The sequence below is a fragment of the Acipenser ruthenus genome, chromosome 48 (genome assembly GCF_902713425.1).
Source record: "Acipenser ruthenus chromosome 48, fAciRut3.2 maternal haplotype, whole genome shotgun sequence".
Taxonomy (NCBI): Eukaryota; Metazoa; Chordata; class Actinopteri; order Acipenseriformes; family Acipenseridae; genus Acipenser; species Acipenser ruthenus.
In genome coordinates this window covers 1,669,513-1,684,230 of record NC_081236.1, presented here as the reverse complement: position 1 = coordinate 1,684,230, position 14,718 = coordinate 1,669,513, and the positions used below count along the sequence as shown (strand labels likewise).

Here is a 14,718-nt window from a genome sequence, read left to right as displayed (position 1 = left end):
TCAATCCCCATGGACAGTCCTTATCTCTTAGCGAACAGTAATCTATAAGGAATTCAACCAACTTTTCAGACCCACTTGGAGTCATATACCAATAAATCAACACTGGCCCATGATCTCATCCACTCATCCTTGCCCCCTCCTTTATCTAAAGAATTTAGGTAAAGCAGAGTTCACAAAATCCTTGCTGTTTTGATTCACTACTTAATATGTGTGTATTATAAAAAGAAGTGGTGTTTTTAAATATATGCAACACCAATATAAGAAAAGTGGTGTTTTTAAATATATGCAACACCAACAGTTTATATCATAATATAGCAGTTTATAGTTTATAATGGTTATAATTGATTACATGAACTTGGCTTTCAAAAATATATTCCTTCATGTCATCTCACTCAAATTAGTTTCCTTCTTTCCTTACTGGTGTATGTTTAGCCGGTATTATAGGGAACTTTTATTTTATATCTTTTTTAGTATAGAGTTTTCTCCTTATGAAAAACCCAACTATTTTACTGAGCTGTGAAGTTGTAATGCCTTTTTCTCCTATGGGCCCCAATTGCCTGAACTCAATTGACACTCAGGTGACCCTGTATGTTTCAGCTATATTCATACTGGCTAAATCCAGTTTGTTAAAGACATCTCTTCCCTTGCCAAGTTTGGTAGTGATGGATGTTTCTATAAATCTCCTTACACCTATATCTCGTATGCCTCCTTTGCCCTTCGACTAGTTATTTTAGGTGTTAAGACCATCAATTCTAACTCCCTACATGTGCAGTCAGGCCCCTGATACTATAATCCTTCCGATAAGAAAATTCCGGCTTCCTCCCACCAAAGAGGCCTTCCAGCAGCTAATATTAATCTCTCCAAGGGCAGGCTGATAGAGAGTTCAAGAAGACAGGTCACATAGTTTATTCTTCTAAAACCTATCTCCTGCTTTTTATTCTTCATTATTTATTCAATCCTTTTATTTTGTATGTTTACCACAACTTTTCTTTATGCTGCATCATTTAACTTCAGAGTCAAACTAGTACGTTACTTCTTATAGCGTATGGCTGCTAACCTTATTACTTTCTGCTAGCAGCAGTATATCAGCAATATTACAATAGGATTTTATTCAATTTTTCTGCTCTCTATTTGTGGTGTATCTTCTGACAATGCTTATTTTTCTTAAGTTAGAGTCTGCTTTTACTCTAGGTTGTTCTTACTCACCTACTTATTTTAAAACTGAATTACAAGCAGAAACCTACTTAAAGCGAGGTCTTTTAATCCTTTTCTGTTTTTCTTTTTCCTTAAAAATACTCCTAACTCCTTTTCCCTTTATATTCAGAAGTTATAATTCTTGAATGCAAGCACACAGTAATTCTTTTCATTGAATTAGGACTCAGTTTTTAACTATGCTCATCTTGGTAGAAAAGAGCTTCAGGTATACTATCATATTAAGCAAAGTGAATCATATGATCTTATACATAGAAATTGTTCATAGTATTTCATACTAACAATAATTATCACTACCTATGATTATATGTTACCACAACAATCTATACCATTTAGAATAAGCATGTTAATATGTATTTAGTAATATAGCATTATTCTATTATTCAGGCTAGAAAGTTTCAGTAGAAATTCCAGCACCCTATTCTGGAGCTATGCCCATCTTGATAAGAGACGGTTTAGGGCTGACTGAGTTAAAGTGTCAGGCAGTCCCTGCTCCAGTTAAAGGGTCATACAGAGAGAGCATTCTTACAGCAACGGTTATAAACTAAAACTATTAAATATTACAAATACAAACTAAAAACTATTAAACATTACAAATGATTATAGTACATGCATTTCATTAATATATTTAAATCATCCAATCCATGTCCAAGGCTTCAGCTCGTTCCCAGCAGGACTCCATTTCTGTTCTGGGTTCTTCCCGAGTTGGCTCAGCGAAAACCACCACCGGTCCTTTTATCCAGCGTTTGGCATCACAGGTGTGGGTCGCCATGGTCTTGACTTTATACCTACAAGACACTTGTACACGCTTAATAGGGACACCTTCCTCACATTCTAATTTACCTAGATGTGCCCATTTTACCAGGTGGCCGCTCTCACAATCCATACACTCAACTCTTTTTACATCTCTGGGATTTACATTCAAATGAGAGAAAGAGAAAGAAAGCCCCTCGGAATCATCACATTCAAACAATGTTTCACTAAATGACTGCAGGCTGGACATGGCTTGGGCCCAGTCTGGGGTGATTCACCTCTGCATCTGTCACAGTCACACACAACAAGAGAATCACTTCTCATTTCATGAACCAGGGCTAACTCTGTGCCTCTCACAAGCATTCTGGACCTGTACATGTTTTTATCACGCATCTCCTTCTGCTCGCACGGAGACACCTTAGGGGGTATGCCATCCATCCAGAACACAGTGGGGGGCCAGAACTCACTGTTGTTCATGTCAGCAGGCACCCAGCATTTGTTTTCCTCCGCATCATCAGTGGACAAACTTAATACAACTGAATCTGACTCAATCGAGGAACCGTGAACTCTAGCCACTGAGACCCTCCATGCGAAGGGATCCAATGTCTTATTACATATAACAGTTGGTTCGGGGTCACCCGTGACAGCGCCCATGTGTAGAACGTATCAGATATATATATATATATATATATATATATATATATATATATATATATATATATATACAGTACTGTGCAAAAGTGTTAGGCAGGTGTGAAAAAATGCTGTAAAGTAAGAATGCTTTCAAAAATAGACATGTTAATAGTTTATATTTATCAATTAACAAAATGCAAAGTGAGTGAACAGAAGAAAAATTTACATCAAATCAATATTTGGTGTGACCACCCTTTGCCTTCAAAACAGCATCAATTCTTCTAGGTACACTTGCACACAGTTTTTGAAGGAACTCGGCAGGTAGGTTGGCCCAAACATCTTGGAGAACTAACCACAGTTCTTCTGGGGATTTAGGCAGCCTCAGTTGCTTCTCTCTCTTCATGTAATCCCAGACAGACTGGATGATGTTGAGATCAGGGCTCTGTGGGGGCCATACCATCACTTCCAGGACTCCTTGTTCTTCTTTACGCTGAAGATAGTTCTTAATGACTTTCGCTGTATGTTTGGGGTCGTTGTCATGCTGCAGAATAAATTTGGGGCCAATCAGATGCCTCCCTGATGGTATTGCATGATGGATAAGTATCTGCCTGTACTTCTCAGCATTGAGGAGACCATTAAGTCTGACCAAATCCCCAACTCCATTTGCAGAAATGCAGCCCCAAACTTACAAGGAACCTCCACCATGCATCACTGTTGCCTGCAGACACTCATTCGTGTACCGCTCTCCAGCCCTTCGGTGAACAAACTGCCTTCTGCTACAGCCAAATATTTCAAATTTTGACTCATCTTCAGCGTAAAGAAGAACAAGGAGTCCTGGAAGTGATGGTATGGCCCCCACAGAGCCCTGATCTCAACATCATCCAGTCTGTCTGGGATTACATGAAGAGAGAGAAGCAACTGAGGCTGCCTAAATCCACAGAAGAACTGTGGTTAGTTCTCCAAGATGTTTGGGCCAACCTACCTGCCAAGTTCCTTCAAAAACTGTGTGCAAGTGTACCTAGAAGAATTGATGCTGTTTTGAAGGCAAAGGGTGGTCACACCAAATATGGATTTGATGTAGATTTTTCTTCTGTTCACTCACTTTGCATTTAGTTAATTGATAAATATAATCTATTAACATGTCTATTTTTGAAAGCATTCTTACTTTACAGCATTTTTTCACACCTGCCTAAAACTTTTGCACAGTACTGTATATATATAGGAAGAAAACTTGCTTCCTTTTGCTCTGACAATGTTCCCCAACTCTGAGGTTTGGTTTTTCCAGCAGGACAATGCTCCATGCCACACAGCCAGGTCAATCAAGGTGTGGATGGAGGACCACCAGATCAAGACCCTGTCATGGCCAGCCCAATCTCCAGACCTGAACGCCATTGAAAACCTCTGGAATGTGATCAAGAGGAAGATGGATGGTCACAAGCCATCAAACAAAGCCGAGCTGCTTGAATTTTTGCGCCAGGAGTGGCATAAAGTCACCCAACATCAATGTGAAAGACTGGTGGAGAGCATGCCAAGACGCATGAAAGCTGTGCTTGAAAATCAGGGCTATTCCACCAAATATTGATTTCTGAACTCTTCCTAAGTTAAAACATTAGTATTGTGTTGTTTAAAAATGAATATGAACTTATTTTCTTTGCATTATTCGAGGTCTGACAACACTGCATCTTTTTTGTTATTTTGACCAGTTGTCATTTTCTGCAAATAAATGCTCCAAATGACAATATTTTTATTTGGAATTTGGGAGAAATGTTGTCAGTAGTTTATAGAATAAAACAAAAATGTTCATTTTACCCAAACACATACCTATAAATAGTAAAACCAGAGAAAACGATAATTTTGCAGTGGTCTCTTAATTTTTTCCAGAGCTGTATATATAATTAGAGAATATCCTTTCAACAGCTGCTGGAATTTAGTTATATGAAATCTTTACTGCTACTTTTCATTCTAAGGAAACTTTATTTGCATACATTTGTTACGTGTGTTAGTTTATCCTGTGTTATTTTTCTCTGAAGTTTTGATTGCTTTCATTCTTGTAGGTGCGCAGCAGAGTGATTGTTGTGATTTTGCTGACACCTAGTGGCGGACCTTTGAAACGCAACAATATTGACACCTTCCTCTTCAACGCAGAGTTCCAGTTCATGTGTGGCTATGTAGCTTTGCACTAAAATTCAACACGAGTAGTTTTCCATTATTAAGAATTGTTGTGTAAACTCTCTGAATTTGTAATTATGAAGGGAAATGTAAATGTAACATATAATATTATAATTATTATCTTTAAACGTTAAATTATTGTAGTTCTCAAAGAATAAAACAATTTTTTTGACTATGATATTCAAATTCTGCTTCATTATTTCAAATTCAGTTCTTTTACACAATAATAGAAAGAGAAAAAATGAACAAGTGAAAGAAAGTCAATGAAACAGGGAAATAGGAAAGAGTAAAAGAAAGGACAAAGGAAGGAATGAGTAAAGAAATAGAAAGATTGAAAGAAACAAAGGGAAAGAAGAGGGGAAGAGTGAAAAAGAACAGAAACGTGGAGTGTGACATTAGGCTAAGCAATGATATGTAAGAAAACATAAAAACATTTAAGAACAAGAGGAGGCCTATCAGCCCATCCTAGTAGCAGATTGATCTGCAAACTCACTTGAGTCTTTAAGGATCCCAGTGATTCAGCATCAGCAACATGACTAGGTAGCCCATTCCATCCCCTCCCCACTCTCTGTGTGAAGAAGTGTCTCCTGCCCTCTGTCCTGAGTCTATCTCCACTTAATTTCCAGCTGTGTGTCTTCTGGTCCTGGTTTCTGTGCTGCGCTTAAAGTATTGTTTCAGGCTAACTATGTCAACTCCTTTTAAGATTTTAAACACTTTAGTCAAGTCTCCCTTCATTCTTCTTAGTTCGATTCGGTTCAATATTCAGCTTCAGTGCTAGCACCCCAAGAGTTAACAACAATGAAACCGGACACCAAAGCTTGTACTTCGACGTTTCCTGCAAGAACTCTGCAAAGAGAAGCAGAGGCTTACAGAGCACAGGACAAAACAGCAGACAAACTTCAAGAAAAACTAGGAAAGTGGACTATCGGTAAGTTGAGAATGTTCGATACTATCTTTCACTGTAGATGTCTGTCTCTGTTACTGCAGGATCAGGGTATTGCTAGGGGGAGAGGGGGACTCAGTTTTCACCCTTTTTAACAGTCTCATTATCTGTCAGTAGGGATTTCTCACCGATAGTAAGACTGCACACGACCCTGTAGTAAACAACACTGCAAATGTCCAGTTGTCATACGCCAGCTTTTTAAAATGAATTCTGTTCTACACGTACACACAAAACAAGAGTTCTACCAAAACAAACAACAATGGACTGCAGGCTTGAGGTTGTATGCACTGTATGGTGTACATTATTCATTTAATAATAATAATAATAATAATAATAATAGTGAAAATGGTTGGTTCTCCAAACCCTAGTGGCTATTTGTCTGAGTTTTTTTTGTTCTGATTTGCTCCACCCCAAACCCACACACGCTTTGTCCCTGAGGATGAACTGAAATGGAAAACAGATGTACAGTGCTCCCTTGCTATAAGGCTCTCTGTTATAACGCGCCTCGGATATAACGCTCCTACAGCATGTCCCCCAATTCCCTATGCTGGTGATTCATGCAATATTTCTACAGTAAATACAGTTACCGGTGTTCAAACTGTAAACAACTTCTCAGTGTAACTTCCGTTTCTGTCTCTCCCTTCGCTTCAGCCCCGCTCCGGCAGCCGAACCTGGGGCGAGCCCGTCCCCTCTTCCCCTCTCCCGACCCGCTCTCCTTCTCGCACTTGGTTTGCTTGTCTGTCGCTTCGAACTCAACCAGGCTATTTATAGTTTAAAAACTGCTTATTAAAACGAACCACGAGTGGGAATGTTACCTATTTTTTTGTGTAAAAAATAGCGTTGATTACATGTTACTTTAGTCATGGTTAATTCACGGAAAGTTAAGTTTTTGCTTCACCATATGTACATTATACAGAGGGAGTTATTTTATTTTGTATTTTAGTTAGATGTGTGTGCTCTTCGATTATAATGCTGATATTGTGTGTCCACCGAGGCCAGCATTATAGCGAGAGAACACTGTATTAAACAACCCCCATATTGTTGTGTTTAGCATGAAGCCTACATGTGTATTACCGTCCTTTGAGCTGAATACTTCAAGCAATATTAACTGTGTTCATTCCCAGCACAGCGATGGATCAGCCCCAAGACTCTCAGCCCTCCGCCACCCTCAGCCCCAGTGTGGGGCAAGAAGGGCCCGCTGTCGCCATCCGCTTTGAGAAGGCCCAAAACCGAATCCAAAAGTTCACAGAAGGACATCCTGGATCTCTGGGGGTGAGTGGAATCAACAGAGAGACACAACAGTTCCATGAATCTCCAGAGAGACACAACAGTTCCATGAATCTCCAGAGAGACACAACAGTTCCATGAATCTCCAGAGAGACACAAAGTTCCATGAATCTCCAGAGAGACACAACAGTTCAATGAATCTCCAGAGAGACACAACAGTTCCATGAATCTCCAGAGAGACACAACAGTTCCATGAATCTCCAGAGAGACACAACAGTTCCAAGAATGCTCTCTGCTGTGCACATCCATTCATTATATATGCCTGCTACTATTTTGCTTTCTGGTATAAGTTTTGTTTGCTACACCCATTGTAATTCTCAGTTTTCTTTGTGGTTTCCAGGTAGCTCAGATCATGTTTTGCCTGTTTCATTTTGGATGCATTGCCATTATGTTGGCGCAGTATGACGAACACCATGTGGTACTATTGATTCACATTGGAACTGGATTTCTGGTTAGTGTCTTTCTGTCTAATTCTAGCTATTCAGTTCATTTTGTTATCAGACTTATTTGTGGAATTAAAGAGAAGGTTGGAGAATGATGTGCCCTGTGCTGTCTCTACTGCCCTGTGCTGTCTCTACTGCCCTGTGCTGTCCTTATTGCCCTGTGCTGTCCTTACTGCCCTGTGCTGTCTCTACTGTCCTTTTCTGTCCAGTGCTGTTCTCCAGTGTCCTGTACTACCTTCAACATACAGTATAGTCTGATATGTATTTAGTCCTGTATTTCATTGTGAAATAAAGAACCAAATCAGACAGGCCTTTACTTTAGTGAAATCCAAAAAAGAAGACAAAATGCACCTGCTTGGACGATGTTTTTGGAAAGGCAACCCATTATAGAAGCAGTTTGTCTGTCCCGACCTGAACTGATTTGAAACTGATCTGTGCTCCTCCCCTTCCCCGCAGGTCTGAGTTGGGCTGGTCTCAGACTGATCTGAGGGTCAGTGTGGACAGGCAGGCTGATCTGAGGATCAGTGTGGACAGGCAGGCTGATCTGAGGGGTAGTGTGGACAGGCAGGATGGTCTGAGGGGTAGTGTGGACAGGCAGGATGGTCTGAGGGGTAGTGTGGACAGGCAGGCTGATCTGAGGGGTAGTGTGGAGGGGCAGGATGATCTGAGGGGTAGTGTGGACAGGCAGGCTGATCTGAGGGGCAGTGTGGACAGGCAGGCTGATCTGAGGGGTAGTGTGGAGGGGCAGGATGATCTGAGGGGTAGTGTGGACAGGCAGGCTGATCTGAGGGGCAGTGTGGACAGGCAGGATGGTCTGAGGGGTAGTGTGGAGGGGCAGGATGGTCTGAGGGGTAGTGTGGACAGGCAGGCTGATCTGAGGGGTAGTGTGGAGGGGCAGGATGATCTGAGGGGTAGTGTGGACAGGCAGGCTGATCTGAGGGGCAGTGTGGACAGGCAGGCTGATCTGAGGGGTAGTGTGGACAGGCAGGCTGATCTGGGGGGTAGTGTGGAGGGGCAGGATGGTCTGAGGGGTAGTGTGGACAGGCAGGCTGATCTGAGGGGTAGTGTGGAGGGGCAGGATGATCTGAGGGGTAGTGTGGACAGGCAGGCTGATCCGAGGGTTAGTGTGGACAGGCAGACTGATCCGAGGGTTAGTGTGGGCAGGCAGACTGATCTGAGGGTTAGTGTGGGCAGGCAGACTGATCTGAGGTTTAGTGTGGGCAGGCAGACTGATCTGAGGGTTAGTGTGGGCAGGCAGACTGATCTGAGGGTTAGTGTGGACAGACAGGCTGATCTGAGGGGTAGTGTGGACAGGCAGATTGCTCTGGGATCTCACTTTGGTTTGTCAGCCAAGTCTGAACACAGCTTTACATTACATCTTCACAGGGCTGTATATATATAACATGCCTCTTTATAGATACTGCATCATTATGTCTGTCCCTTTATTCCTCCTGTGATGTTTTTGTAGATGTATTTACAGATGACATTCTTCTCTTTAGGTGCTGATCGCCGGGGCTTTGGCAATAGCTTCTGATAAAACTCTTCGTCTCCCTATAGTAAGTCTTATTTGTATGTCAGTCTAACATTAAAGTGTCACTGAACAGGCTGTCGGGTTTAAAACACAGCATATTACTTTCCCTAACTTTCTGCTTTCAGGTACGTATTCCTGCATTATCTTTTTCAACAGAATCACGATTGTTATGATATTTGTATTAACACACTTTAATTAACAAAAACCAACAGGAACAAATAAACAGAGCATGAGGGCCAAAATAAAAGGTTTAAACAAAACAAAAGAGGCTGGCATCGCCTTCACTATAAAATTGCAAACTGGTACAAACAGCACAGCACAGCTCAGCACAGCACAGCACAGCTCAACACAGCACAGCACAGCACAGCACAGCACAGCACAGCACAGCTCAACACAGCACAGCACAGCACAGCTCAGCACAGCACAGCACAGCACAGCTCAACACAGCACAGCACAGCACAGCTCAACACAGCACAGCACAGCACAGCTCAGCACAGCTCAGCACAGCACAGCACAGCACAGCTCGGCACAGCACAGCTCAGCACAGCACAGCTCAGCACAGCACAGCACAGCTCGGCACAGCACAGCACAGCACAGCTCACTCACTCACTCACTCACTCACTCACTCACTCACTCACAGCAGGGTGCTGTTAGATTTTGCCAGCAGAGTTTCCACAGTGCTGCACATTTGACTTTGTTAGTGTAAAGGTTTAATGACGGCAGGTTCACAAAATCTTACAAGCTCCCTTTAGGCAATTGGATAAGCAGCTATCAGAAGTTGGAAGATGTGAAGTGTGAAGTACCTCCACTGCTGTATCTCCCCTTCACTGAGGACTGTATCCAATGGGGTTCATATGGGTTCAAAGCTGCTTGAATTTTACTGAGTCTTGTTTGTATCATTTCAGATCAAGGCATGTCTTGGCATGGAAGTCCTTGGATGTACTTTCATGGGTTTTATATTATCAGTATACATTGTGATGTCAAACCCAATCGGTCTTTCTTACTGCCATTTCCACTTTGAGAATGAGACATACAGCAGAGAATTGAAACTGTGTGATAAGTATAACGTAAGTGTTCTATTATTTGATCATAGCTGGTGTAAGTCTCGCCCCGATTGCCTGCTGAACCCTCTCGAAACTAACCAGCAGGGCGATGTCACAATTTCCCCTTAACATTTCAAGCTCTTTATTTTTTATTTTACACTGTAAACTTTTATAATTTTTTTTTTATATTAAGACATTTAAAAAGAACTACAGTCAAAGTATTTTTATATTAACTTGCTAACTTTTTGATAACCATTCTCTCCAATTGCCCGACACCTTGTTTTCCATTGAATGAGCAGTTCAGCCTATTTTGTCTTTCAAATGATAACAGAGTAATACTTAGTTCACAGTCTGAAGCAAATTAGTTTGTAGTCCTTTCAAAACTGCAACCTTGTCCCTGATTCTCTCCCCTGGTAAAGGCACGGCCGCATGGTGTGCAGGGGGGGTCACACAGTCAGGAGAGCACAGGGGTCCCCAAGGGTCTCCCCTGGTAAAGGCACAGCCACGTGGTGTGCAGGGGGAGTCATACAGTAAGGGGAGTGCAGGTTCATGTATTTTGGAGAAAATCAGGGGTAGAATAATTGAGCACTCTAATTTAAAACAAAAAGAATAAAGAAAAATGCAACCTTTACACTAAATAGAAAATGTATGCAATTATTATTATCACTTTAATATTATGGGTGACTGTGAGATATCACCGAAAAGGCAATTTAATTTGAACCTGACCGGTGTCCTCATTAAGATTTTCAAATTGGAATTCTTATGTCAGGGCTCTGTATAATATCTTTGTTTATTTTCTCTTTTCTCAACAGACGATTGAGGATTGTATTGGTATGGAGATGCTTTTTGCATTAGCTGTGCAAGTTGCAACCGGCATAACCATCGCTATCTACTGCTGTAAAGCAATCCAGTGCTGTGGTGCCCCAAGGAGCATGGTAAGTGTGATCCCGTTTACTACACTCTGATCCCTTACTTACTAAATATCATAGTACCCCAACCCCAACCCTAACCCTAACTTACTAAATATCATAGTATCTCTGAATACATAAACATCTCCTCTTTAAATATGAGCAAAATATTCAAATTCATATGAGTGGGTTTCTGATTGCTGCACATTGAAAAAAAATATCTTAAAACAGCTCATTTTAGGGGTCCCCGAGGGTCTCCCCTGGTAAAGGCACGGCCGTGTGGTGTGCAGGAGGAGTCACACAGTCAGGGGAGCGCAGGCTCCTGGCTGTTTTGATCTTCAAATATTTATATTTTGTATTTAACAAATATAATTGCACCTAAAATTAAATCTCACAATAAATGCATGATTAGTCACATATGCAAAATAATGCATTTATTCATTTTATTTTAATATTTGTACTACAAAATATAACACACAGTTCCCAGGATTCAGAAATGTAACTTTGCCTCCACCCTTTGTAAACAGGGTAGTAAGTTAACATTAACCACTATGATTAAATGACAATAATAGATACAAAGGAAATACTATTTTATTAATTAATTTAACGGTCTATCATATTAAGTGTTATTATTAAAACAATGTGGTTTGTGCCTGGAGTACATTAGAAAAACAAAAAAAAAAGATTCTTGTAAAATGTAGCCTTTTAATAAAGATATGGACAATATTTGAAAAGTTTAAAACAGTTTTCTATATTTTACAATTTCATGGTAACCAACTTAAAACAAAAAACAGCGACGCGCAGGGTGTTTAATGATTAAAGTTCACACACAGAAAATGCCAGCTGGCACTGTGAACCCTCCCTTTAATTTCAGAAACTTGCACAAGCGCAGTAAAGGTGAGATCTACTTTTTTCACGATCTACCAGTTTCCTGTGACACCGGTATCTTAAACTCCACTATACATTCATTATATAGGTTTCAAATGTGCAGTTTTGAAAGAAACACCTGTTTTAGCCAAGTTGTATTGTCATTTCAGAACACCAGGTTAAAGAAAGTTCTCAGTTTGCTAGACTCGTTTTTGCCTCAGCAGTGTCTTCTGGGTCGGGTTACTGGCTGAAAGCATGGCAGTCAATAGGAGAAGCAGCTGATTGGTTATTGACAGCAAAGAAGCCAGTGAAGGGGTGGGCACTCTCCAGGTGACCACTCCCTTAATTAAAGGCATGGAAACAGAGTGTAGGACTAGATATCATGTGTTTCTTTCAGAACTGCACATTTGAGACTTATATAGTGAATGGAGGTGCTCCACAGGGACGTTGTTTTGTTTGTTACAAAGAATTGAAGCTCATGTTGTATTCAATTCTTTCTTCACAGCCCGTGATTGTTATCCAGCAACCTTCTGAGCAAGCGGAGAGCTAAGCATCCTCCTCCAATGCTGAACCTAAGAAGACAGCGGCAATGGAGACTACAACTGAACAAACAAATATCCAATTCCTATGTATTTTTTATTATAACCTCCTATACTAGTATATTCAGTGGAGTGAAATATATCATCATGATTCATAAACAATATTATGATTGTATTCAAACATACAGTACCTATAGTATTTACAGAAGGAAATTAACTAACGAGAGGAGGCCATTCAACCTATCAGAGCTCGTCCGGTTCCCAGCAGCTGATTGATCTCAGAACTTTGTCAAGTTGGATCTTGAAGGATCCCAGTGATTCTGCCTCAACATCATAGCTAGGTAACCCATTCCATCCCCTCACCACTCTCTGTGTGAAGACGTGTCTCCTTCCCTCTGTCCTAAGTCTATCTCGTCTTCATTTCAATCTGTGTGTCCTCTGGTCCTGGTTTCTGTGCTGTGCTTGAATTTGGGTTAGGTTAACGTTATCACCTTGTTTCGATTTAAAGACTTCACTAAAGTCACCCCTATTTCTTCTGCCTAGATTCAGTTCCCTCAATATTCAGAACTCTTTCCTGTAAAACCTGGGATTAGTGTGGATGCTCTTCATTACCTTTCAAAATGCTTTTAGAAATCAGAAAAGAAACAAGTCTTTCTCAAGGTCTTCAATATTGAAATGAGGTTAGATTCATTTTCTTATATCAGTGGGTGATGTGGCCTCCCCCATTGATAAAGTGTGATCTCTTAATGGACCCAGTAGAGGAAAGTGCTGTTTTGTATCAAACATTAACCTTGCAGAGGTGTAAATGGTTCTAGTTGCAGCAGGACATGTAGAAGTTACACGTGGGATAAAAGAGCATTGTAACAGCTTGGCATCTCAGCCCATTGAATTGAATGGAGAGGCGAGGACTGGAAGCAAACCACGAACTACGGTTCAAAGACAAACGTTTTACCATTCAACCGTACAGCAAGCTGTGTAGTGATGTCAGTATTATAAACTCATGAGCACGCAATAAGTCATTTGAATCACCCTTGCATAGTTCTTGCATTAAACTTGCATTTTGTGTGATCCTAGCATGCTCCCTGTGTTTCCCTGGTTTGGAAGACCACTGTTACATTAATAACTGGGAGGACCCCCTACAAAATTAGCACATTTCTGTCATAGGATTGTTTTATGGTGACTACTCTTATAAAAGTCTAACATAGCAAATGCATAGTGTAACAAAACATAGTGAAAGCATGGTACAGCATAGGCAAGCATTGTAAAACCCAGAGAGGTGTGGTAAAGCATAGGGAAGCATTGTAAAGCACAGAGAGGTCTGGTAAAGCATAGGGAAGCATTGTAAAGCACAGAGAGGTGTGGTAAAACATAGGGAAGCATTGTGAAACCCAGAGAGGTATGGTAAAGCATAGGGAAGCATTGTAAAGCACAGAGAGGTGTGGTAAAGCATAGGCAAGCATTGTAAAACCCAGAGAGGTATGGTAAAGCATAGGGAAGCATTGTAAAGCACAGAGAGGTGTGGTAAAGCATAGGCAAGCATTGTAAAGCACAGAGAGGTGTGGTAAAGCATAGGGAAGCATTGTAAAGCACAGAGAGGTGTGGTAAAGCATTGGGAAGCATGGTAAAGCACAGAGGTGTGGCAAAGCATAGGCAAGCATTGTAAAGCACAGAGAGGGGTGGTAAAGCATAGGGAAGCATTGTAAAACCCAGAGAGGTATGGTATAGCAGATTTATAAGCATGGCAAACCAGGGCAAACTATGATAAATGCATGACCATGGGAAAAGCATGTGAAAACTGCAAAATCACTGTGCAAATTTACTGCAGAAACTTTTATAGGGGTCTGCTTAGCATGCAGTGATAGAGAAGAGATAGATCATAATGGTGAGGCATCTTGCAATAGCTATGAGCTAATAGTTGAGAGAAGGATGCTGCCAGCTGGCTGTGCACCTTAAGCCTGTATCCTTAATAAAAAAAAAGCTTGACCCTGCAGAAAAACGTCTCTTTTATTATTCAATTATTGGGGGTGTCAAAATCTGGGGGTAGAAGGCGGTGCCTGTGTTACCGTTAGAGTAGAGCTCGCTAGAATCTCAAGATAACTGATTAGAATATCGATCCAGTGTAGCTCACAAACTTAAGTCTAAACATTTTCACTGGAAAATGGTATTTAAATTATATACTCAGAAACGGAAGATGACACTAATTAACCACCGCTTACTGATGAAACTCTTCACAGGGTCGTTCGATCTCTCAAAAAGTCTTGTGGGACTGCAACTTTGATATAACCATTTTCACATAAAAACACACACACACACACAAATAAACAGTCAAAATAACAACACCTATGTCTTACCGCTTCCTCTCGCTCGCCTGTGCCTCTATATTAATAACT

General features: G+C 40.9%; 1 protein-coding gene across 2 annotated transcripts; it reads left to right on the top strand.

The window, feature by feature from the left end:
* The first annotated feature begins 5,547 nt into the window (after positions 1–5,547).
* On the top strand, positions 5,548–13,664 carry LOC117967922 (uncharacterized). Of its 2 annotated transcripts, XM_059014379.1 has the most exons (7): positions 5,551–5,695; positions 6,840–6,982; positions 7,338–7,448; positions 8,940–8,996; positions 9,877–10,038; positions 10,827–10,949; positions 12,295–13,664. In XM_059014379.1, the coding sequence occupies exons 1-7, from the start codon at positions 5,566–5,568 to the stop codon at positions 12,337–12,339; spliced, it is 771 nt and encodes a 256-aa protein (XP_058870362.1). In that variant the 5' UTR covers positions 5,551–5,565; the 3' UTR covers positions 12,340–13,664. The 2 variants fall into 2 exon arrangements, with proteins under 2 accessions (XP_058870363.1, XP_058870362.1); XM_059014380.1 differs by lacking the exon at positions 7,338–7,448 and having other exon boundaries at positions 5,548–5,695.
* The last annotated feature ends 1,054 nt before the right edge of the window (positions 13,665–14,718 follow it).

What these genes read in the sequence shown, in the direction of transcription:
- LOC117967922 (XM_059014379.1), top strand. Translation starts at nt 5,566, where the DNA reads ATGAAACCGGACACCAAAGCTTGTACTTCGACGTTTCCTGCAAGAACT. An exon ending in ACTAGGAAAGTGGACTATCG is followed by an intron (nt 5,696 to 6,839) that starts GTAAGTTGAGAA and finishes TTCCCAGCACAG; the next exon opens with CGATGGATCAGCCCCAAGAC. An exon ending in AAACTCTTCGTCTCCCTATA is followed by an intron (nt 8,997 to 9,876) that starts GTAAGTCTTATT and finishes GTATCATTTCAG; the next exon opens with ATCAAGGCATGTCTTGGCAT.